A 27,083-nucleotide genomic window follows, 5' to 3' on the forward strand; every position below is an offset into this window, starting at 1 on the left:
GTTGCTTGGAAGACCCGAGTATCTTCTGAATTGGCTTCCACCATGCCAGATTCTCTCATTAAAATTTTACTGCAGAGCCATTCAAAGATGTGATCATTAACACCGTAATTGGGGAAAATATTTTTTAAAATATCCTCAAGTGATAGTTAACATAGGGCATGCTTCTGAGAAAATGGAAAGGAATTAAAAAAAATTTAATAGTGGTAATGGTGAAGAAATTGATGCAGAATTCAGGATTAACTTAGTATGAGTAGGTCATCACAATAATGAAGTTCTTAGAAAACAGAAAATATAAGAATAAGAAATTTTTTAAAAGGAGAGGTAGAAGGCATTTATTTCACAGTTTTGCCTGGGCCTATATTAATAATGCACATTTTTTCCCTCTTGAAAGATCTAGGAGGCAGAGTTGTAATCTTTCCTTAATGATATAATCCTGCTTTTCTTAAAAAATTGTGCTAAGACATACATAAAATGCATCATTTTAAGTATATAGCTCTGTTGTAAAGTTTAAAAATAAAATTAAATTAAAAAAAAAACAAATACATTCACACTAATATGCAACCATCATCACCCTTCAAGTTCACAACTGTTTCATTTCCCCCAACTAAAACTTTTAATCCTCCCTCCCCTCAGCCCCTCAAAACCACCATTCTACTTTCTGTCTATAAACTTGCGTACTCTAGGTACCTCATAAAAGTGGAATAAAATATTTGTCCTTTTGTGATTGGTTTATTTCACTTAATATAATTGCTCTCAAGGTTCATCCATGTTGTAGCATGTGTCAGAATGTCCTTCCTTTTTAAATCTGAACAATATTCCATTGTATGTATCTACCACATCTTATTTATTCATTCATCTGCTGGAGGATACTTGGGTACTACTAACTTCTAAACACTCATAAGTCTTCCAATCCCTGAATATGAAATGTCTTTGCATTTATTTGGGTCTTCTTTAATTTCTTCCAGCCAACAATTTTTAGATTTCATATCCTTGGTTATGTTTATTCCTAGGTATTTTATTTTTTTTTACCCTTTTATGAATGGAATTTTTTCTTAATTTCCTTTTTAGATGGTTCATTGTGTACAGAAATGCAGTTAACATTTGTATGTTGATTTTGAATCTGGCTGCTGCTGCTAAGTCGCTTCAGTCGTGTCTTAATTTGTTTCTTTGTTCTAACATTTTTTTCATAGACTTTTTAGGATTTTCTACATTTAAGATCACATTTTCTGTGAACAGAGATAATTTTTTGTGTTCATATCCAGTTTTAATGGCTTTAATTTCTTTTTATTGTCTAATTGCTCTGGCTGGGACTTCTAGTACTATGCTGACAGAAGTGATTAAAGAGGGCATCTTATCTTGTTCCAGATCTTAAAGAAAGAGCTTTCAGTCTGTCACCACTGAGTATAATGTTAGCTGTGGATTTTTCATATATAGCCATTATGTGTTAAGGTTAATTTCCTTCTAGTCCAAGATTAAGTGCTTTTATCTCATTCCTTTTTGAAGAAAGCTATGTATTACATAGTCACAAACTTTCACATACATTTTAATGTTTAGATGATTTCCCTCATGTAGACAGCATATAAAAAATTTTCACAAAGAATTATCTCCCTTACTCTCATTTAATTTAAAAATTAATGGCCAGTTCCTGCAAAGGATAAAAATACATTCAAAATATTCCAATTAAATAAAAGTAAATTTTAATTATCCTCAAAAGTAAATTTCCATGAAAGAGTGCTATTATTTGGCTGGGCAATTTGAAACCATTAATTAATTTTTATCAGGGAAATGTTTATACTTCACACTGAATTAATTTTAATAGTTTCAATGAGACAAAAATATGAAAAATCCTAATTCAGAAAGGTATGTGATAGCAAATGGAATAAGAAGTTCCATAGCTCACACCAGAATTATCTAATGTTACTTAGGTTGGAATCTTGTCATATAGTTGCCTTTAATCTCAATCGGCAAGAATTTGACACAGATACCATCAGTGACACATGAAAAAAAGATTTCCAAATCATTATTTTAACTGTAATATGTTACTCAAGATTACCAAAATTCAAAGGAATTCTCTGTATCTAATTGTCTGGTGATTTCTACAGAATTACTGACTATGTGTGGCATTTACTCCAGCCTGCAGTAATATTACATGAGTATTATAAAGGTTATATAGCTGCTTACAAACAATTCTCTACTTCAGAGCAGCAATTTGGCCAAAAGATCTTCTCACTTTTCACTGCTGTCTGTAATGGTGAATATGGGACCTTTAATAGAAAGTTATCCCTCTTGCATAGAGAAAATTCATTTTGCATTCAATGTAGTGGTAAGATAAATACTGCACATGAAGACTCACATTTCACTCTATTAATGTTTATCTTCATATACTTCAATGAACTTCTACAATTACAATTACTTTTAAAAATAGTTGAAATTTATGTCATCCTACTGAAGAAACAATGTTTTTACTTAATATCATCTGAATAAACACTATCACCTCTCAGATTTTCAGAATGTACCTCTGAGGTAATTTTCACACATTTCACATACAATGATTTATATGAAGTAAATACCTTTTGAAAAATTCCTAAATTCAAAAAGTTTGCAAAAGAAGTTAGGTAATACTTTAAAACTTATGATATATCTCATCATATCAAAGTAAACAAAAGAGGCCAAATGGAAGTACTCTTAAGACATGTAAGTATGAGAGAAATTGTATAACTGAATATATTTTTCCATTTTTTAGACACAGTAAATTTAGCTCTAAACATAAATGTTAAACAGTTAATGTTTAAATGTTAAACAGTTCATGTTAAAACTAACTTCAGGTATGCTCAAGTAATTATCTAAGAATATTTTCTGGCAGTATTCCAGTAGTCGAGACCCACTGCATGGGATATACCTCAACATTGTATCAATAGTATAGTTTATTATCTTATGGTTGATTTGTTATCTGAATGATAGCAACATAAGTAACATTACTGTTTTGTTCCTGAGTAAAAGTAAAACAATAAAGCCTTCGGACATCAAATAATTTTGCATGATTGCTAAAAGAGAAACTATGGCTTAGTTTAATTAAACTAATAAAAACTTAATAGAATGAGGAAGACCAGGCAATGGGGTACTGCAGGGAGGCAGACAATGTGACACGAGAAACATAATTTAAAAATACCTAGAGCAGTACCACTGGAGAAGGCAATGGCACCCCACTCCAGTACTCTTGCCTGGAAAATCCCATGGACGGAGGAACCTGGTAGGCCGAAGTCCATGGGGTCGCTAAGAGTCCGACACGACTGAGCGACTTCACTTTCACTTTTCACTTTTCATGCATTGGAGAAGGAAATGGCAACCCACTCCAGTGTTCTTGCCTGGAGAATCCCAGGGGCAGGGGAGCCTGGTGGGCTGCCATCTATGGGGTCGCACAGAGTCGGACACAACTGAAGTGACTTAGCAGCAGAGCAGTACCACAACATTTATTTCCCTGGCTCAGGATATTAATAAATTCTAGTAAAGGGAAGTTCTTGTCAACATTAAAAACATATCATTGTTACACCTAAAAATTATTTTTCTTGCTCAAAATTTATTTGCTCAATATCATGTATATAGAATTTATTTCATTCTGAAGATTTAGTCTAAATTTACTATCTTAAAAAAATACTGAGTTAAAATAATACGTTTAAATATTCTGAAAATAGGACCATCATGTAAAATAAGAAATTTTTCAAAAAATTATTAATAGAATTAGTTGCATCTGAATTTTAACTATGTCAATTTCATTTAAAAAAATTATATTAATCCATTCTCTAGAGCTTACATTATTTGGACTTTAATGAGGGTCACAAATTGCTTTTTTCCCCCAAAATGTGATTGCTTAAACATCATAATAAAGTTAGCTTTAGGAAAAAAAAAATCTTGTCTGTAAGTTTAGTATTGCAAATTTTCAAGAGAAAAACTGCTTTGCTATCATGATTCCTCCACAATATTTTCCCTCTAGTGTACAAAAGAAACTCATGCTTAAAAGTGATTGTCAATTTTATCTACGGCTATCCCATTTTAAATAAAATACCAAAGTGGAACTTCTCAGAAATGAAAAGTGAAAAAGCCAAGAGGTGACTTCCCCAGGGTAACATTTAAAATGAAATCTGTTTATTCGACAGATCTGCTCCTTCATGCTTCTCTCAGTCTGGGATTATTAGAATCTTTCATGCAGCCAGATCTTTCCTGCTCAGCAACTCTCCCCTTCTTTCACATTAACCTTTTCCTCAAAGCAGAACCACTCATGTTATCAGAGCAATCGTGCTAAAGGAAGCTTCAGAGGGATTATTAATGGAAGGGACTTTGCACTTCTGGTCAAACTAGCCAAGTGGTTTCCCTTTGCTGCTCAAAGAATAGTAATGGCTTCTGCCAGACAGCCAAAGAAAGGGCAGTGAGTCCACAGGTGGCCTCTGGATAAACTGGACAAATATAAATGAATCCTTCTTTTTCGTTGCACTTTGTGTTTAATAGTTCCTAACAGCCTGATTGTAATCACAAACTGTAGGAGAAAAATCCCTCACCTGTTTCCTTCTAAAGAGGAGATTTCCAGTTTTTCTTGTTTTTTTGTAGTAACGACTGAATTTACAAATTCCAACAAAGCAAATATGTAGAGCTGTATGTAGAAGATGAAGAATTCTGTAAGCACTAATTAAGATCATATCTGAACACAAAACAGAAACTGTTTGACTGAATTGTTCTAAAATACTAGACTTAGTGCCTCCAGGTATCTGAGGGTTACTACAAATCAATAATGGACCCATTTAATTGTATGAAAATGTTGTTTATAAAAGGTGGCTGCCTGTAGGAATGGCACTCGTTCCATTGATGAAATGCAGTCTATTTTCAGGATGTGATACTGTAATGGAAACTACAGAAACATACATGCCTTTACCCATATCTTCCTAAGTGAATTTTTTATTAATGTTATATCAGGAGCATTTTCCCACCAGGGAGATCAGTTTATCTCATTTTATGACTTCTTATAACAAACTGGAGGTTCAAGATCACACAATTAGTAGATGGTTGACCCAGGATCCAAATCAAGGCCCTGAACTCTCTAAGGCTTCCCCTCTTTTCCTCTGCCTTAGAATCAAAGGATATTCATCAGTTATGCTCTGTGTACAACAGGTACCAACTTACTTGGTGGGGATATCATAGAAGCAAAAATAAAACCTCAATCTTAAATTCATATTAAATATTCCCATAACTATATTCCAACTTAAGCTCATAATTTCCATCACAGCATTTTAAAACTGCATGACTAAGTTTTTTAAAAATCTTGTTTCATGGATAACAACATTAAACTTACCTTTTTGCATTTCATTCCCTCTTGATACTCAGTAAAAACTGATTCAAAATACATCCCATCAAGTGGAATCTTAGCAATATGATAACATTTAAGTAGAGTTGTTTTTATTTGTGGATCTGTTTCTTTAAATTTATTTATTTTTAACTGAAGGATAATTGCTTTGTAATATTGTGTTGCCTTCTGCCACATATCAACATGAATCAACTATAGGTATATGTATTCGCCCTACTTCTTGAAACTCCTTCCTACCCCTGCCATCCTATCCCACCCCTCTAGACTATCAGACCACTGGATTTGAGTTACCTGTTATCATACAGAAACATTCCACTGGCTATCTATTTTACATCACCAACTTGATGGACATGAGTTTGAGTAAGCTCCGAGAGTTGGTGATGGACAGGAAAGCCTGGCATGCTGCAGACCGTGGGGTCGCAAAACGTTGGACAAGACTGAGCGACTGAACTGATGATGCTTCAATGCTACTCTCTCAATTCATCCCACCCTCACCATTCCCAACCTGTGTCCATAAGTCTACTCTTTATGTCTGAAAAAGTCTTTTAGTTTCTGATTGATACTGAAGTCATTTAAATTAACTCTGTGCAGAATCAGGCATCTAACTGAACTTCCTCAGGCAACTCAGCAGCTCCTGGATTAAAGATGGACAGGACTTAGAGGAAGGAGAGAAAGGAAACTTACATTGCTGTTCATCGCTCATGTCACCACACTGATCTGTGAAGTCACACACATTGTCAAGAGGCAGGGAGACTCCATTGTCACACTGAAAGGCTCCGGTTCCTTGTTGAACCGTTATGGAGATGAAAATACAGGAAATCCAAAGGACACACAAAGCTTCAATCTTTGGGAAAGCTAACATTCTGGCAGAGGAGCATCACTTGACATGTCTCTTAGAGATCAGGCAGCGGTAACAGGTGAGTCCATAATTGGAAACATCCTTTTTCTTTTCTCTGTTCTTTGATTTCCAGGTTTACCTCTTATGACTGGAAACTATTGGTAACTATCCACAACTCTTAACAAATGAGTCCAAGGCAGCGCATTTACTCTTTCAGAGGAGTGTCTTTAGAAAATATTTAACTGAACAATTGCATCATTTCTATATCTAGCTAAGCATGTATGTTTATTGCCCTAGTTATACCATGTTCAAACAGTTTAAGCCCTTATAATCAGGCTATATCTTGAAAGAAAAAAAAATTTTTTTTAAAAGAGCAAGCACATAAATGGGAGGAAAACCACTGCAAAGTTAGAAGCAACATAAAAATGTTCTATATGAATTCCTATGTTTAATCATGTTCATGCAATTCAGAACATTGTCATGAAAATTTATTCAAATATTTCAGGCCTGTTAGAACTGAAATATTAGATTAAATATTAAATATTAGAACTGTTTCATGAGAATGAAATTCTTGTCCTTTATCACTGAGTGGAAACTTTGCACTGTTTGTTGAGATAAACTGAAAAACACCAGATTTTAAAAACCAAAGGGACACTGGAGATCATTATTTTCCAAATCACATTATTTGGACTCAAGAAAGTTAAGGTATATGTATGAGGAAATACAGTAATTTGGTGTTAGAAACTGGAACTCAAATATCCTGCTGCTGAGTACAGTGCTCTTTCTTCTGTAGTATGTGGATTTCCCTGTTAATTCATCTTAATTTGCTTTTACAAGTGAAACATATGATTTCAGGGTGATATTCACAATGAACAGTATTCTCAAGTTCAGAACACTTGAACTTCATATTATAAATAATAATTCAGTGAAGCTGAAAAATAGAAATCAGATGAAGATTATTCAAAATAGTCCTTTATATTTGATTTATTAACAGTAAAGTTCTTTCAAAGTATTTTTAATTTCTGCAATATAACTTCAAGAGATGAAAACACAAAGACTATACAAAGTAACTGAAGAATGTAGGGTGAAAAGAATCACAGACCAGGGACCAATAATGTACCTATGCTTTTAAAGAAGATACAAGGAAAGCAAGATTTTTCACATATTCAAAGAGAAAAGGCCCAATAAACATATAAATTTCTACAGTATGATTATTCAGGATTCTAGGAGAAAAATTCATAATTTTGCCCTATTATTAAACACTTCACACAATTTAGCATTTCCTCACTCTGTGCTTTATTCTATTTCAGAAATATTTATTCTCCCCACCTGTTTTGTAAGTGAGTGCCTACTCCTTTCTTTGTACATCTCTCAAATGCTGTTTAACCTGTTAGTCCTTCTCTGTGCTCAGATTATATTTTCCAGGCTTTCTCTTCATGCTCATAATTTCAAGTATCATCTATACATTGTTGTCTCCCGAGTCCATATCTGAAGCCCTGATATGACATGCTGAAAGTGAAAGTGAAATTCACTCGGTCATGTCCGACTCTTTGTGACCCCATGGACTGTATCCATGGAATTCTCCAGGCCAGAATACTGGAGTGGGTAGCCTTTCCCTTCTCCAGGGGATCTTCCCAATCCAGGGATCCCACATTGCAGGTGGATTCTTTACCAGCTAAGCCACAAGGGAAGCCCAAGAATACTGGAGTGGGTAGCCTATCGCTTCTCCAGCAGATCTTCCCAACCCAGGAATCAAACTGGGGTCTCCTGCATTGCAAGCGGATTCTTTACCAACTGAGCTATGAGGGAAGCCCATGATATAACATGCTGCTGCTGCTAAGTCGCTTCAGTCGTGTCCAACTCTGTGCAACCCCATAGACAGCAGCCCACCAGGCGCCCCCGTCCCTGGGACTCTCCAGGCAAGAACACTGGAGTGGATTGCCATTTCCTTCTCCAATGCAGGAAAGTGAAAAGTGAAAGTGAAGTCGCTCAGTCGTGTCCGACCCTCAGCGACCCCATGGACTGAAGCCTACCAGGCTCTTCCGCCCATGGGATTTTCCAGGCAAGAGTACTAGAGTGGGGTGCCATTGCCTTCTGCAATATAACATGCTACTCAAACCTATATTTTAAGTCTTCTTCCTGAGTATATATACACATACACACAGCACATAGACAGACACTGTGACTTCTCTACTTGTGTCAAAAATTAACCTCATCTTCCTTTCCCCCACCCACTCAATGAGCCTTTACTCCCATATTCTATATTTCAGTGAACAGCACCACCTTGCCAAGCCAGGAACTGATATGTTGGTCCAGGACTACTCTCATCACCTATCCATCAGTCATCAAATCTCATGAGTTGAATTCCATATATGTCAAGTGAAGACTCCATCACTTCTTATCTCAGCAACACCCTGAACCAGATGTCTCCTATCCACAACTCATTTTCCATTCTTCAGGCAGAGTGATCATTTTCAAAGCATAAGCCACTCCTACTTATTTCCATCTGAAATAACTGTAGGTGCCATATGCCCTAGCAGCTTACCTGCTGCAGTTCACTGCTGATTGAATCCTCCTCTGTGTTCTCCATCACAATTTTGCTTAAGCATGACCCTGGCAGTTTTCTGAACATGCATCTCAAGACTCCAGATCTGAGATCTCCTTCCTATTCCAACCACCAGATGCATATTAATTAGTCTTTAGTTTTCCAATTTTGAAGACTATCTTTGAAGTATCTTGACTTATTTTCTCAGGTTGAATTAAGTTTTGTCACCGGATTGTCTCTCATAGTCTTCTGCTCACTAATCTTAAACACTTCTGGGTCTGGTGTGGTCACTGATGTTTACTTCAGTGATTCCTCCACTAGTCTATAAGACTGGAGCTGGACTGTGACTTTCTCGCTATTGTATCATGAGTTACTAGCAAGGTCCTGGCAGATAGGTCCGTAAGTAATTCCTTATTGAATGTAATTTAGGAGAGCTTACTATCATTTCAACTTTTGCTGCTGCTGCTAAGTCGCTTCAGTCATGTCCGACTCTGTGCAACCCCAGAGACGGCAGCCCACCAGGCTCCCCCGTCCCTGGGATTCTCCAGGCAAGAACACTGGAATGGGTTGCCATTTCCTTCTCCAATGCATGAAAGTGAAAAGTGAAAGTGAAGTTGCTCAGTCGTGTCCAACTCTTAGCGACCCCATGGACTGCAGCCTACCAGGCTCCTCCATCCATAGGATTTGCCAGGCAAGAGTACTGGAGTGGGTTGCTTTGCTAGGCACATGTAAATAAATGCAAGAGTTGAAGTTTTTAGTGCCTCTACATAAAAGGGATATAATTCTTGTGTTCAATGTGGCTTTTTTTTATTTCCAAATCTTGTTCTGTTTTTAAAGGTCCTTTAGATTTTGAAATTGCAATTTTGTGTTGCATTGGCAATACACTCCACCACCTGCTCACACTAAATAAGTAAAGACATGTATCATGTCAAAACTCATTCCAGATTTTCCTTTTCAAGTAAGGAAGACAAAAGAGAATAGAAATGAGAGAATGTTATAAAGAAGAAAAAAGAATGAGCAGAAGAGTGTAAAAAGGCATGAAAACATAAAAACATTTCAATTTTATATTCTAACTGAATTCAGGTCCCTTAACATTTTATATGATCACTATTTTCCATTTAGAAAAAAAGTTATATATTTCATTGCTGTCATAGCTGTTTATTGCATAGTTTCAGCTGGGAAACTCCTTTATTAACCATTACTGTCTCCTAAAACTAACATTACTCTATACTGTTTCAAGTGCCATTCATCATTTAGACAAGAAATGAACTGGAATAATGGCACCCAAAGTAAATCAGTATAATCCAGTATATAAAGCAAATTTATATTTTGTGGCCAAAAGATAAAATTATATTCAAATGATAATATATTTAATCACTTTCCCTCTACATATACCAAAGGGGTATAAACTGATACTGGTAGCACCCAGGGATGTTTTTATCTAGTTTACTGAGGAAAAGGACAAGTCTTAGAGATCCAGTGCTCATACACTGGGCTGGGTGCATTACATACACTGTCTCATTATATCCAAAATGTCTTGCATTGTTCCCTAGATCTAAATTTAAAAAATAGTACTCAGTTGTCCAAGATCACGTGATTATTAAATGATGGTACATACCTGGATTAGAACTCAAAGAGAGATGAGTTCTAAAATTGCATAGTCTAAAAAAGGACTATGTAATTTTAATTGGCAATAATTGTTCAATAATTTCATAAGGCAATATAAAGGTGAGATTTCCAAGAGGCAAAGTGACAGAGAATATTCATTTTAGAAAGACATACCATTCTATTTTTTTTTAAATATTGAGAAGCTACTTTACACTAGACATTGGGGGTGGGGGTTAGGAAGATAGGAGAGACACAATGGAAAAAAAAAAAAGACAATGTGCCTAACTTAAAAGAAATTACAACTTGGAAAGGTGATATGAGACATTTATAAAAAAATGTACTCACACTGATACTAATTTTGGCTAAAAAGTGGTAGGTTATACTTTATATTTAAAAAGCAGCATTCTCAAAATACAAGAAAGTTAGATGATAGATGGAGTGGAATATAAACTGTTTTAAAATATATAATTGAATCCTGAGCCTAAAAAACTCAAAGAAAATTCCCAAGAGTTGGAAGGGAAATAGGAAAAAGGAACTAGCATTAACTCAGAGTTTATTACTGAAAGATGGTACTAAAGAATATTTTAAGGAAAATTTCAGATGAGTTCAAAATAATGACTGAAAGAAGGTATAAGATGCATGAAGAAGGCATGAGAAAGCACTTGCTGTATTACAGATTGAAGTGACCCATAACCCTAATTTTTAAAGATGAACTGCAAAAGAGATACTGATGTATAGAACAGTTTTATGGACTCTGTGGGAGAGGGAGAGGGTGGGAAGATTTGGGAGAATGACATTGAAACATGTAAAATATCATGTAAGAAACGAGTTGCCAGTCCAGGTTCGATGCACGATACTGGATGCTTGGGGCTAGTGCACTGGGACGACCCAGAGGGATGGTATGGGGAGGGAGGAGGGTTCAGGATGGGGAACACATGTATACCTGTGGCAGATTCATTTTGATATTTGGCAAAACTAATACAATTATGTAAAGTTTAAAAATAAAATTAAAAAAAAAAAAGATGAACTGAGAAAGGTCATAAAAAGATTTAGATTTATATAGCATAGGGAAATACAGTTGCTATCACTGCAGAAAGCCAGAGGAAGAATATGCTAGGAAATAAATTCCTGACACCTTCAATAAGGATTCTCATAGGTTATGATCATCCAAATAAGAACTCGGTGAAAAATTAACTGGCAAATCATAAACAAGTCTATATAACTCGGGGCCATCACAAATAATCAAATAAACAAAGCTACAATTACATACCCAAAGTGTCATACACTGGTATTATGTAATAGTGAATAAAAATTATTTATCAAAGATTTTAAAAGATTAAAATTTTAAAACAAGCACAAGGAAAGAGACTAAACATGATTTTATAAAAGTGCCCAGGAAAAATATAATCATTGAGAATGAAAGTAAAGTAAATGGTAGAAGCAGGAAGAAAAAAAAATGAATAAAGAATTTAGTGAATTGGAAGATAGATATTTTTTTAAATATACAAAATGCACCATAGAGATGTATGCAAATATTTTATAGTATAGTTTAACAGCCTGGAACATAGAATCGTAGAATCCAACATACGACTAAATGAAACTTACAAGAGATATTAAAAAAAGAAATATAGACAGGCAATATTTAAAGTAAAAATTTTCCAGAAAAGAAGGTCATGAACTAGTAACCCTTTTGATTCCTTCAATTGTCTACAACCTCCTCTAGAAGACAGAAGCAGAGGGGATGCTTCCTAACTTATTCTATGAAGACATGCATGTGTGCTCAGTTGCTCAGTTGCGTCCCATTCTTTGTGACCCCGTGAACTGTAGCCCATGTGGCTCCTCTGTCCTTGGAATTTTCCAGGCAAGAATACTGGAGTAGGTTGCTGTTTCCTACTCCAGTTCTATGAGGACAGCATTACCCTATTACCAGACAAAAGACAAAAGAAGAAAAGTTACAAACCAATCTTTCATGAACACAGATGTAAAAATCCCCAACAAACTGAAGGCAAATCAAATCCAGCAATGTATAAAAATAAATGTGTGTGCACGCAAGCTAAGTCACTTTCGTCATGTCCAAACTATATGCCACCCTATACATTACCAAGTGGAATTTATTCCAGATGTGTAAAATTGGTTCAACATTCAAAATCAATTAAGGTAATCCATCACATCAACTGTCTATAAATAAGAAAAGTTATGATTATATCAACTGATGCAAAAAAAGTATTGGACACAATCCAACATTAATTATAATTTTAAAAAACTCTCAGAAAACCAGGAATATAAAGAAATTATCTTCTTGATGAACATCTACTGAAACCCCACAGCTAATATCATACTTAATGGTGAGAAAGTAGGTGTTTTCTCCCTAAGATCAGAAATAAGGCAAGGATGTCCTCTTTTCCTGTTCAATATCATACTGAAAGACCTACATAATGCAGCAAGGAAACACACACACACACACAAATGATATACTGATTGGGAAAGAAGAAATAAAACTGTTCAATTTTTTATGACAATTTTACATGTAAAAAGAAATTTTTTTAACCACAAATTTTAAAAAAATCCTGAAACTAACAAGTGATTACAGAAAGGTTACAGGATCCAAGGTTAATATATAAGGTAAACCACTTTCCTATATACCTGTAATGGACAATTAGGCTTTGAAATTAAAAACACAGAACTATTTTTATTAGTATCCAAGAAATGTATAAATATAAATCTAAAAACATATGCATAAGAGTAATATACAGAAATATAAAGTTTTTATTTTAAAAAATCAAAGAAAATTTGAATAAATGGAGAAACATCCCATGTTTATGGATAAGATGACAATGTTAACAGCTCTTCCCAACTTCATGTATGACCTCAACACAATCCCAATAAAAATTCCACCAAGTTATTTTATGAATATTCACAAAATGAGTCTAAAGTTCACATGAAAAGGCAAAGACTCAGAAAAATCAATCCTGAAGAACAACATTTGAAGACTTCACAACAGTGTGAATATACCACCTAATTTCAAAAGTTAGTATAAAGCTTTAGTAATCAAAACCACATGGTACTGGTTAAAGAAGAGTTAAATTAATCAGTGGAACAGAATGGAGAGCCCAGAAACAGATCCACACCAATACAGCAAGTTGGCTTCTGACAAAGGAGCAGGGGCAATTCAGAGAAAGAATAACCTTTCCAACAACTGGACATCTACCCAGGAAAAATACCCTGATGCTGGGCAGGACTGGGGACAGGAGAAGAAGGGGATGACAGAGGATGAGATGCATGGACGGCATCACCGACTCGATGAACTTGAGTTTGAGTGAACTCCGGGAGTTGGTGATAGACAGGGAGGTTTGGCATGCTGCAATTCATGGGGTCGCAAAGAGTCGGACACGACTGAGCTACTGAACTGAACTGAAAGATATTAACATATAAACACAGACTTTAGAGCTTTCACTTTCATTAATTCAAAGTCGATCATAAACCAAAATATAAAAAGTTTAACTATAGAGTGCAGAAAATAACATAGGGGAAAATTGAGGGGACCTTGGGCTTGGCAATGATTTTTTACATATAATATCCAAAGCACTATATATAAAAGGGAATAAATGGGTAAATTTGATTTTATTAAAATTAAAAATGTCTCTCTGAAAGACTAAGTGAATGAAAAGATTAGCCATAGACTGAGAGAAAATCTTTCTCACTACATTATCTGATAAAGGTCTTGGGTCTAAAATAATAGAGAACTGTGAAATATCAACAATGGAAAAAAAATCTAATTCAAAATTGGACAAGAAGAAAAAAAAAACTGATTAGAGACTTCAATCCAAAACCTGAAACCATAAAATTCCTAGAAGAAAGCAGAGGGTGTAAGCTTCTGGACATTCATCTTGGCAATGTTTGTTTATTTTGGATTTGACGTCAAAAGCAAAGGCTGCAAAAGCAAAACCAAACAAGTGGGGCTAGATCAAACCTCAAAGCTTCTGCAAAGCAAAGGAAACCATCAACACAATGAAAAGACAATCTATGGAAATGGGAGAAAATATTTGTAAGTCAGATAAAAGGCAAATATCTAAAATATGTTTAAAAAATTCACACAACTTAATATCAAAAATAATAATAATGATTCTATTTTAAAATGGGAAGAACCAAATAAACATTTTTCCAGAGAAGATGTAGGTATGACCAAAAGGTTCGTGAAAAAGTGTTTAACATCAGTAATCATCTGGAAAATGCAAAGCCAAATCACAATGATGTATTACCTCATACCTGTTAGAATGGCTGTCTTCAAGAGACAGGAGAAAATAAGTGTTGGTGAAGATGTGGAGAAAAGGGAACTCATACTCACTGTTGCTGGGAATGCAAATTGTATAGCTACTTTAGAAAGCAGTTATGTGATTTTTTTCAGAAAATTAAAAATACGAATACCACATGATCCAGTAATCCCACTTCTGGGTATGTAGCCAAAGGGAATGAAAATGGGATATTGAAGACGTATCACGCCCCCATATCCACTGCAACATTATTCACAACCATCAAGTTACAGAAGTAACCTAAGTGTCTGTCAGCAGATGAATAATGGATAAAGAAGCGGTACATGTACACATGGAGTATTATTCAGCCCTGATAAAGAAGAAAATAGTGCCAGTTGGGACAACGTGGATAGACCTTGAGGACATTATGCTTAATGAGCCAGACAAAGACAAATGGTATATATCACTTGTATGTGGAAAAGGCTGAAGTCATAGAAATGGAGAATCCAGTAGTGATTACAAGGGACTGGGGATGGGGGAAAATGAGGAGAAGCTGGTCAAAGCTTATAAACGTCTACTCAGAAGATGAATAAATTCTGGGGATATTACGCATGGCATGGTAATTATGGTCATTATCATTACATGACATAACAGAGGTGTTTGCTAATGTGATAGCAGTCATCATTTTTCAATATTTAAGTGCATCAAATCAACATGTTGTATATCTTAAACTTACACAGCATTATACATCAATAATATTTCCATAAATCTGGGGGGAAATTTTAATGTGGGAAATATGAATAGATACCTCACCTAAAGAAGATATGCAGATGGCAAATAAGCATATGAAAGGATAATCAACATAACACGTGTTCAGGGCACTGTGAGTTAAAACAATGATATGATATTACACATCTATTAAAATGGCTAAAATTCAAAAAGGGAGAAAGCCTTATCCCCTGTTGATGGGAATGCAAACTGGTACAATCACTTCAGAAGACAGCTGGTAATTTCTTGCAGAACTAAACATATTCTACCTTATGACCCTGTAATCACACTTCTATTTAACCAAATTATTTGAAAACTATGTTCACACAACTTACTTATAACACTTTATAAAATCACCAAAAGCTAGAAATTATCAAGATGTCCTACAATATCTGAATTATTAAACAAATTGCAGACTATGTATACAATGGAATAATATGCAGTGATAAGAAATAAGCTATGAAAAGAAGGGAAATTAAATACTTAAAGAAGTAAGTCTGAAAGCTATACATGATTTGATTCCAACTATGTCCCATCACTTCATGGGAAATAGATGGAGAAAAGTGGAAACAGTGTCAGACTTCATTTGTTTGGGCTCCAAAATCACTGCAGATGGTGACTGCAGCCATGAAATTAAAAGACGCTTACTCCTTGGAAGGAAAGTTATGACCAACCTAGATAGCATATTCAAAAGCAGAGACATTACTTTGCCAACTAAGGTCCATCTAGTCAAGGCTATGGTTTTTCCAGTGGTCATGTATGGATGTGAGAGTTGGACTGTGAAGAAGGCTGAACGCCGAAGAATTGATGCTTTTGAACTGTGGTGTTGGAGAAGACTCTCGAGAGTCCCTTGGACTGCAAGGAGATCCAACCAGTCCATTCTAAAGGAGATCAGCCCTGGGATTTCTTTGGAAGGAATGATGCTAAAGCTGAAACTCCAGTACTTTGGCCACCTCGTGGGAAGAGTTGACTCATTGGAAAAGACTCTGATGCTGGGAGGGATTGGGGGCAGGAGGAGAAGGGGACGACAGAGGATGAGATGGCTGGATGGCACCACTGACTCGATGGACGTGAGTCTGAGTGAACTCTTGGAATTGGTGATGGACAGGGAGGCCTGGCGTGCTGCGATTCATGGGATCACAGAGTCGGACACGGCTGAGCGACTGAACTGAACTGATATGACATTTTGGAAAAGGTAAAACTATAGAGATAGTGAAAAGACAAGGGCTTGCTCCTGCTTCCAACTCAAGATCAATCAAAAAAAGTTAAATATGCTCCCCCCAAGCCAATCAGTAACATGACTCACTTTTTATTAGCTGGTCCACCTCCAGCTTCCCAATGGCAACAACATCCATTAAGTCCCACCTAAAGCTCTCCCTTTTCCTCGTTATGAAACTTCCCCAGTTCTCTGCCTGCCTTTGAGTCTGTGCAAGTCATGGCACTGACCCTTGCTATACCAAGCTTGGAATAAAAAGCCTCTGTGTGTTCTCTTTTGGGCGATCTTCATTTATTTTCACATCGGCAAGAACGTTAACACCCCTTCCCCTGACACCGTTTCCCCACTGCCTTCACTCTAGCTGTTCTGCCCATTCTGGGCGAAGGGATGCATCAACTCAGAATTGCAGAGATGAAAGCACATCAGATGTGTTTAAAGTACAGACACTCAGTGTGTCCAGCAGTTTACAGTGGTTCTAGCAGCTAGCCGCTCTTTTCATTAACACCATAGCACTGCCAGCTTGGAGAGGGGACAGCCAACTTGAGTAGGGGACACAGCCAGTACACCTGCCGAGAGTGGCTCATGGCCAATCCACAGTTACACGCACAACACGGATCCCCCACACGTCCCATGACCCCAAGGTGGAGGGGAGAGGTCAACAGCAGGCCAACCCCCTCCCCGATCCATGATGCTATTACACTAAGTTCTGAGGATTCAGGGCACTCTTCAGAGCAAGAATCCCCAGGGGCTTCCACATGGAGTTTTTTCCTAATTGGAGGATAACTGCTTTACAATAATGTCGGTTTCTGCTATACATCAATGTGAATCAGTCATAGATAAACTTATGCCCCTTCCCTCTTGAACTTCTCTTCCACCTCCCATCCCAATCTACCCCTCTAGGTTGTTGCAGAGCACTGGTTTGTGTTTCCTGAATCATACAGCAAATTCTCGCTGGCTATCTATTTTACATATGGTAATGTATATGTTTCCATGAGGTTTTTTTGCCCAGCCAGTGTCCTGAGCTTAAAATAGCAGGCCTGCCCTGGGTGGACATTTAAACATCTCTGGAGCTTTGCCGCTGTAACTATTCGGCACCTGTCTCCTGCCCAGCCATGCCCACCCTCACTCTTTCACCGCTGAGCTCTCACTTTGAGCCCTCAACTGCTTCTAAGGACCTGCAGGGCACCAATAACCACTTAGCAGTAACCATGCAACTCTGTCACCTTTGAAAGCTTTGGTTTCCCCAGTCTTTCAAATACCTCAATGGTTGTATCCTTGAGGGCACTGATTTCCCAGGTCACTATTGGTGAAATCATTAGCAGGTGGGCTATCACCAAGTGAGTGTCAGGGATTATTTTGCTTCACAAATCACTCAGAGTGGTGTCCATTTCACCTGCAAGGTCACAAGCACACCAGTTCCCAAACCTCATCTCACCAGCTTTCCTCTTACACTACTTTTGCTAAGCAAATCCAAGAGCAGATCCCAAAATGGAAGACAAGACACTGATTAAGTGGGGGTGGTGGGAGGGTCCTCATGATGAGTAAAGGGCTGAGAGCTGGAAGAGCAGGAAGATAACCTTCTAACAACCTTGGACAGAAGAGGGAAGGGGGCTTGGATTGCAAGAAGCTGTGACTATAGCAAGAAAACTTTCTAGAAAGCAATCCTTCATTGTATAAACATTATCATCAAGCCAGTGACAACACCTTAGAGAAAGAGCTTTGTGTTACAGCAGGCTCTTTTTTCCCTCCAAATAAACATACGATTTTTGCCTTTAAGACTTGAGAACGTTATGGTGAAAACTTGGGTCCTACGGGACTTGCACATATAGTGTGATGATCAGATTCCCAGCGGAGCAACAGCCATCCGGAGACCCTGGAGTAATCAAAACTGTATGACCTCTCAAACTGTGGAGTTCTATTGCTTTCCCCTCAGTGGGGTGGGTGTTTGTTATTATGGGTTTCTGCCATAAAATAAATACAGTATAGAGAGCCAACTGTGCAGACATGAAGAGAGTGTAGGAGAGCTCAGATTTTCCACATGTTAGAGTTTCTATGAGCGCAAGGGTAAACTTTTTCCCAAAGTCTTAGCAGCAGGTAGAGGCAGGTGGTGATCTCAACCCACCAGCAACCTCAAGTCTTCAAAATCCATCCTACTGAGAAGTGACTGTGAGAGATTCTGGTTCTCGGGTCAGGCTCCCAGAGTGCAGCCAAGTTCACTGAAATAAGATGCTGCAGCAGCCAGGCTGTCTGCCATAGCCCTCAGGCCCTGCCGGACTCCTCTTTCATTGAATTTAATATTGATTTTGATTTTAAGAAATAAGATAAAATATTGATTTCAAATTTAAGGGAAAGGGCATATTATGAAATGAATCTCTCTGGCAAAGCCTTGCAAGGTGGTGTTCTCCCTTACCATGGTAAGCAATAAATTCAACTTTGTCTTATCAAAAGCCTCTGCTGTAATGTCGGGGGAGCCAACCAGCTAGAGAAGAGTGTCACCAAATGCTGAGCCACCAGGGAAGCCTGATAAGAATTACAAAGGGAAGGAATTAGAAACTAATAATTTGGAAGATTCAAGTAGCAAGGGATACACAGCTTGGCAACATCATAACAATGGTGGACACTCTGATGTTAAGGCAACCAGTGCAGGAAATACATAATTATAAGTGAAGAAAAACAAATTCATTGGGTGTTCATGTGTGTCTGTGTTTAGGAAAAAATAAATAGAATGTGGGCCATATTATGTTATCTACCAAGTGACCAAAAACTCATCTCTCCACATGACATAGAGAAGACTTGGCATTGTAGACTTAAAGAGAGAAGCCACACAGACAAATCAGACATGGAATATGCCAAACGTTGTGATTAAATCTTAGTGATTCACGGTTCTCTGACATTTGCTTTTGTGCTTCACCTTTGTCCTTTGTTCTTTGGCAAGAGTGCAGAGGCGAGGGAGGGAGGGAGGAAGCCCCAGGACAGGCTGCTTGATATTATTACAAAACACGGAAGAGTGCTCCAAAAGCCTGAAAGAGCAGGAAGATGACCAAGTGAATAATAGAGAATGATTTTTTGTCCCCTTTCTTTGCTCTTCAATGGTAAACAAAGACATCTGCATTTCTCACTCTATTCACCAATCTATTCTCTCTTGAACTACTTTTGCTTCAGCTTTCTAAAGGGCTGGATGTGTTCAGAGTCCTTAGAATTATGCTTGAATCAAATCCAGTCCGAGACTATATGATGCATATGGTATGGGTTTGGAGTGAGAAAGCATGAGTCAGAGACACTTGTTGGAACACACTGAAAGGTACTTTTAAGGCAGATGATTAACAAAAGCAATCCGGACTAAGAGAAATTAGAAAGATTCATGAAGTAAGGCAAAGAAAAGAATCAATCAATAAGAATGTGGAATAGTATATAGAAGGCAAGATAACTATAATTGTTAGAAGGTGAGGGACACAGGATGAGATGGTTGGATGGCATCACCGACACAATAGACACAAGTTTGAGAAAACTCCAGGAGATAGTGAAGGATAGGGAAGCCTGGCATGCTGCAGTCCATGGGTCAGACACACTGGTCAGCCATGACTAGTCAGACACATCTTAGCAACTGAACAGCAACAAAGTAAGTAGAAAGTAAAATTAGGAAAGGAAAAATAATACTATTACCATGAAGTGTGGGTATGTTGTAGAAACAGAGAAATTACTTATGAAACAATCCAAAGATACATAGTAAGTATAATTTAATGTGATAGAGCATCCAATAAGAAATAAGACTAGAATATGATTGTTGTGGACAATTCTGGAATCTAATAAAAAGATATATTTTTGTCAAGGCTATGTTTGTAGTACTTAGAAGAAAATGTGAGTGTTATTCATTGCTCACTGCCATTCTTTGGAGAATTGTGTAGTAGTGATGGAAACTAAAGCACCAGGGGGTGGAATAGCAAAACTATGATAAGAAAGCCAAAAAGAGGGGGAAAAGGAGAGAATTTACTCACTTGATCTCACCTCCCAGTGGCGTAGGGATGGTTGCATAGGCAAGGAGGTCACCAGGCGGCATTAACAGAAAACTTCTTGCCATGTCTTAGTCCATATGGATATCTGTAATACAATACCATAGACTGAGTGATTTATAAACAACAGAATTTTATTCCTCATAGTTCTAGAGACTGGGAAGCCCCAGATGCAAGTATCAGTTTTTAGGACTCATTTCCTGGTTCATAGACAACAGTCATCTTCTCCATGTCCTCACATGAAGGAAGGGATGAGAAAGCACTCTGAAGTCTCTTTTATAAGGGTATGGATTTCATTCACCTTGACCTAATCAAGCTGCAAACCTTGGGGATTTGATTTCAACATAGGAATTTTCAGAGGACACCAACAGTGCATGGCATGCAGGAGGCAGAAAACAGAAGGTGCAGGCTGAGGAGCTGAAATGAAATGTATGAGGATCTGAAGTGGCATCAGGAAAAGTTGATGCAAACAATACTGAAAGCCAAGATACAGGATGAAAGCACCAAGGTTGTGAAAGGAGAAACTGAATGTTAGGCCACTCCAGTGTTCCGAGGTCAGAAAGATAAGGAGCAAAAGTGGCAGAGAGGCTACAGATGGGAAGGTAGGATGAAAGCCAGGACAGTGAGACATTCCAGAAATGAAATTAAAGGAGGAATTCAGGAGGAGACAGATCGTCTGTGTCAAATGCAGCTGAGAGATCAACTGAGAGTAGAACGATGATACAGCAATCCTGTGAAGCTTATTGGTGACTTTGTCGGGGGCAGCAGACAAGGGTCTACTTGGAGTTCAAGACTGAAAATGGGGAGAGGAATTTGGAGAAGTGATTACAGATAACTCTTTCCAAGAGTTTTATCTCAAGGGGGATAAAAGTGGGAGTGAAAAAAAGTGAAAAGGGAAAGTGAAGTGGCTCAGTCCTGTCCGACTCTTTGTGACCCTGTGGAGTGTAGCCTACCAGGCTCCTCCATCCATGGGATTCTCCAGGCAAGAATACTGGAGTGGGTTGCCATATAAGTGAAGTGAAGCCCTTATAAGTGAAGTGAAGTCGCTCAGTCGTGTCCGACTCTTCACGATCCCATGGACTGTAGTCTACCAGGCTTCTCTGTCCATGGGATTTTCCAGGCAAGAGTACTGGAGTGGGTTACCATTTCATTCTCCAGGGGATCTTCCCGACCCAGGGATCGAACTCAGGTCTCCTGCATTGCGGGCAGACGCTTTACCCTCTGAGTCACCAGGGAAGCTCAGAAAAGTGGGAGAGTAACTGACAAAAAGACATGAGATAAAAGGAGCTTCACTTTTTAAGAACAGGGAAATAAATGGAAACTTGTTTGTGTGCTTAGTAGACTAACACAGAAGAAAGGGACCAGTTAGCAATGCAAAAGAGGAGAAAACTGCTACAGGAATAGCACTGAGTAAAGGGGATATACACTAGCATCTTGGGGGAGGAGCTGCGGGGACTGCGGATCCATTGTCCACTGGAGATGGGGAGAGTAAATATTAAGAAGGCAGGTAGTTAACCATGGTGGAGCAGAAGGTAGTTCCCTCTGCTGCTGCTGCTAAGTTGCTTCAGTCGTGTCCGACTCTGTGCAACCCCATAGATGGCAGCCCACTAGGCTCCTCTGTCCCCTCTGGATTACTTCCATTTTCTTAGAGACCTGGAAAACAAAGTCATGAGCTGAGAATGCATGCATGCAGGAGAGAAGATAGTGGAGGCTCAAGGAAAAAGGAGATGTATAAAATAATCCTATAGGAGAGAAGAGGAAATGAAACACACCAGGGACTAGTATATGATAGGGATAGCATTCAGAGCCCATGGAAGGGATGATGTGGGGCTTATTCGCCAGACTCTGGAGTGAGAGAGGTTGAATAAGAACCCAGCCTCCACCAGCTTCCACCTATGTTATCTGGGCAAGTTAGCTAACCTCTCTCTCTAACCCTCCCTTTCCTGCTCCATAAATTAGTGTGCTAAGTTGCTTCAGTCATGTCCGACTCTCTATGACCCCATGGACTGTAGCCCACCAGGCTCCTCTGTCCATGGAATTCTCCAGGCAAGAATACTGGAGTGGGTTGCCAATTAGGGATAATAATAATATTGATATTTTCTCACAGAAAAGAGGATTCACTGATTAGATGGATGGATGGAGAGACAGACAGACAGAGAGATAGACGGGTAGAGATAGGCAGCATAAAAATGTGCCTGAAACAAAGTTTTATAGGAAAGCTGTTATCTATCCTGATGTTGATGACCATGGATTTAAATTCAAGATAAATACCCAAAACCAATAGTTATCAAATTCACTTAACTCCCTCTTCTTTCACCACAAAATACAGTAAATTACCAAGTCTTGTCAATCCTGTTTTGTGTGTGTGTGTGTTTTTAATTTTTGGCTACACCATGGGGTTTGTGGGATCTTAGTTCCCCCACCAGGGATCAAACTGTCAACCTTGGTGGTGAAAGCACAGAGTCCTCACTACAGGACTGCCAGGGAATTCAAGTCTTGTTAATTTAAAAAAGGAAACTTTAAGGTATAATGTTGCATCATATAAAATTACTGATGTTCAATTGCTGATTTTCTACAAATATATATATATAGTTCAACTTACTATGTTCCCTAACTTGTGACAGATCAACTTTAGATAAGGGGCCCAAACCCTAACAGACTGTAAAATTTTTGTCCTACTTTATAGAAAAAAGTGAAAGTGAAAATGATAGTCACTCAGTGGTGTCTGACTCTTTGTGACTCTATGGATTGTAACCGGCCAGGCTTCTCTGTCCATGGAATTCTCCAGGCAAAAATACTGGAGTGGGTAGACATTCCCTTCTCCAGGGATCTTCCTGACCAAGGGACTGAACACAGGTCTCCTGCATTGCAGGCAGATTCTTTACTGTCTGAACCACCAGGGAAGTTTACTGGAAAGTTCCTTCAAATGCCAGAATACATCTGCCTTTCCATATCTTTTTCTGTATCTATTCCTATCCTATTCTAGAACTTCAGAACACACTCATACACACACACATGCATGTACATCCCTTTTAAAGACTTTCTTTTTAAAACAATCACTGGCAAAAGATATTTTTCTAAATTGAAGAAAAAGGCATCTAAGACAGTCAGGAAATAAATGAGTGATGAACACTCAGCAATTGAAAGCAAAGTGATGGATCCACTGAGTAGAGAAAGATCAATTGAGCCCTGGAGGGAGGAAAGGATGCTTTAGCAGGGCCCACCCGTGCATTTCACCTGAAACAGATTTCCCAGAAAAATATCATGAAGATGAAAGATAAGGCAAAACCCCAAGAGGCAAACACCCTGAAAACAATAACAACCAAACAAACCCTCTAAAAAGTCAACTCTCATTAAAAAAAGAAAAACAAAAAACACAGGAACCCTCAAGCCTGAGACAAAATGACTTGACTGTTATTTCTTCAGTATATAATGCAATGTGTTCCACTCAGTCAAACATTCATTCCATCCTGAAAACTTCCAAGATAACCACAGTTACTTCAGATTGAACTCGGTCAATTTTAAAAAAGATTCTCAATTCTTCTGAGCAGGTTTATAAGCCTGTTGCATAGTAATTTACTTAAAAAAAAATGTGGTTACAGTTTCTAAAGAGCTGAAAACATTATTTACATTCAATCTGCTGCCTGGGTGGTAAGTGAGACCATGTTCCTGGTCGCTCCGAGCCACCTTCCTTTTTAACCAGAGAGAATGCCCAGCAGATAACAGGCTGCCAGGTCTCCCTTGACTCCATGCCGGAGGAAAGCATCTAACAAACATTATCAACTTTGAAATATAAACTTCCACCCATGTTTACACGGGGACAATTTTATTTTCTAACTTAAAATAGCAAAAATAAGTTATATCTCCAAGAGGAATTCACTGTCTAACTACTTCATTTTGCAGCTGAGGTGCCAAGATGCATAATGAATATGGAATTAATGTGATTTCTATACATTTTAATTGCCAAATTCAAGTTGAATGAACTGTATTAATGAAAACGCAAGGAGTTTCAGTAACCCTTGGCTTAATCCATATTTAACAAGTATTGACAGGCTTTTTTTTTTCTTTTTCTTCTAGGAAGGCAATAATCACACACCATCTGCTGCCAGTTAAATGGAACTAATTCAATTGTTAAATTACAAATGTAAAGGACTGAGTTATAAATATGTTTGATTAAAACAGACGCTGGGCAGATTTCTTTTGGTAGTGGCTGGTGCTGCCAACTCAATCACTGAAGAGTGGAAAATTCATCCTCTTTCCTTCTTTCTTTCCCCCTCATGCTTTGCAGTTTCAATGTATGAGCGCTTTTGTCAGAGAATGAGCAGAACAAGAAGTGATAAATATACATGCGTCCCTTCTGGGTCTAAGGCTCCCAATAAAAGCAGTAACACCACTTCTTGTTTTAAACAACAACAACACAAGTGACCAAAACACTGTACACCTAATGGTAACTATAAAACAGTGTTTTTCTTTGTACTGTAGCATTCAGAATCATGAACTTCTAGACTTAAACATTTAGTCAATGAAACCATCATTAATCACTGCTTAATCCATTCAATTCTCTGAGTCTATTTACGGAATTTATATTCTCCAGCTTATAAAAATATCTAGGGATTTTAGTTACATATGGCAGATGGTCTCTCTGCTTCCTAAGCTACCTGATATAAGGATGAAAGAAAAAAAGATATAGATGCAAAAGTACAAAGAGATTAGGGAAGAAGATGAAAGCAGAAATGAGATTAACAAATTTTGAAAGATGGAAAGTAGATGGAGAAGTTGTAAAGGGCTTAGCAGAGGTGGAAAAAAAAAAAAAAAACTTATGTCTCACAGAAAGCCTGAGGATCTCAGCCACTGGAGGCACCAATGCCTTGGAAAACAGAGTAGAGTTGAAGGAATGAAAATTAGACTTTATTAAAAGCTGGAATACAAGTCTTAGATGCTCAGCTCTCTCCCTAACCCAGCACAGCCATGCCACCGTCCTCAGTTCTAGTCCCCCCCTCACTGCAACTACAGAAAGCCCACGGATAGCAACGAAGACCCAGCACAGCCAAAATAAGTAAATTAAAAAGGAAAAAAAACATACATATATATATGTATATAACTGAGTCACTTAGATGTACAACAGACTGGCACAACATCTAAATCAGCTGTACTTCAACAACAAAAAAATCTTTTTTAATCAGCTAGACCCATGCTCATCTTTTCATACCACTTTAGATTTTTCAGAATAGTCATAACTTCAAATATTTCATCTCTCTACCATGATAAGCAAGCTTATGCTTTTCAGATAATGTGACCTAATTTTCTGCTTGAAAATTACTGTTACTTTGTATGTTTCACTGGGCTTCTCTAGTGGCTCAGTGGTAAAGCGTCTGCTTGCCAATGTAGGAGATGTGGGTTCAATCCCTGGGTCAGGAAGATCCCCTGAAGAAAGAAATGGCAACTCATTACAGTATTCTTGCCTGGGAAATCCCATGGACAAAGGAGCCTGGTGGGCTACAGTCCATGGGGTGCAAAAGAGTCTGACTCAATTTAGCGACTAAACAACAACAAATTTTAACTTAGGCATATCAAAGAACTGAATGCTGCGCAGTCTGTCTAAACCTTTTATACCAGATACAGAAAAACCTATTACCTCTGCCTTCGATGTGATAAAGGTCACCTTTAGACAAAACAATCACCATGTGCTGTTTTAGTCTTGGCATTTAAAGAATTACAGCTACCGCTTCAGAAATATAGATCCATTTTGAAATCACATGTCACAGTTTGCTTAACATTTTCAGATAGCTAAATCATATGGTACTCTGCAAGTAAGGTGTGGGTGTGGGTGTGTTTGTGTGCGCATGGGCTCAGTTGTGCGAGTAACGTGAAGAACTTTAAAAGAGAATAAATAAATGGTGGATGAGGAAGCAAAGGGGGAATAAAGAGACAATATTTTCATATCCACCAGTTCACCAAATTCTCTTAACTGAATGAAGTAGATTAAACTTTACAGATGAGGGAACTAAGGTTGAGAGAGCTTTTAATTTGCCCCGGATCACACATCAATTTTGGAGAAGGAAATGGCAACCCACTCTGGTATTCTTGCCTGGAGAATTCCATGGACGGAGGAGCGTGGCGTGCTACAGTCCATAGGGTCACGGGGAGTCGGATACGACTGAGTGACTAACACATACATCAATTTAACTGAATACTTATTGAGCAGCTACTTTGTACCTGATACTGCACCGCCACACACCAGGAATACAGTGGTGAGAGGTTTCACAGAGCTCACAAAGTCAGAGAGAACAGATAAGAAATCACTGATGGATAAGCAAGGTACCATGGCAGCTAAGCCAGCCTTCCTGGGAAACTAGCAGTTAAACTGAAACCTGGAAAACTGGTAGGAATTAGCTGGGTAAAATTAGTTAGTTTTCATGCATGTAATACTACTTTCATATTTTTTGATGAGAATTTTAGGGAATATCCAATATGTACAATTCATGTTTCCCATCT

General features: G+C 37.9%; 1 protein-coding gene across 11 annotated transcripts in view; it reads right to left on the bottom strand.

The window, feature by feature from the left end:
* Positions 1–27,083, bottom strand: part of MALRD1 (MAM and LDL receptor class A domain containing 1) — a 754,524-nt gene that overhangs the window by 577,100 nt on the left and 150,341 nt on the right. For 4 of the 11 annotated variants that reach the window (XM_086334556.1, XM_086334557.1, XM_086334558.1 and 1 more), the window contains one exon: positions 20,574–20,676. In XM_086334556.1, the coding sequence (XP_086190682.1) occupies positions 20,574–20,610 (37 nt within the window). In that variant the 5' untranslated portion in view covers positions 20,611–20,676. Of the gene's footprint in view, positions 1–4,553; positions 4,646–6,037; positions 6,375–19,489; positions 19,599–20,573; positions 20,677–27,083 lie in introns of those variants that run through there. The other 7 variants (XM_086334563.1, XM_086334560.1, XM_086334554.1 and 4 more) reach the window with 5 other exon arrangements.

This window comes from Bos grunniens, chromosome 13, assembly GCF_055505025.1.
Source record: "Bos grunniens cultivar Pamir isolate PY7600 chromosome 13, Bosgru_T2T1.0, whole genome shotgun sequence".
Classification (NCBI taxonomy): domain Eukaryota; kingdom Metazoa; phylum Chordata; class Mammalia; order Artiodactyla; family Bovidae; genus Bos; species Bos grunniens.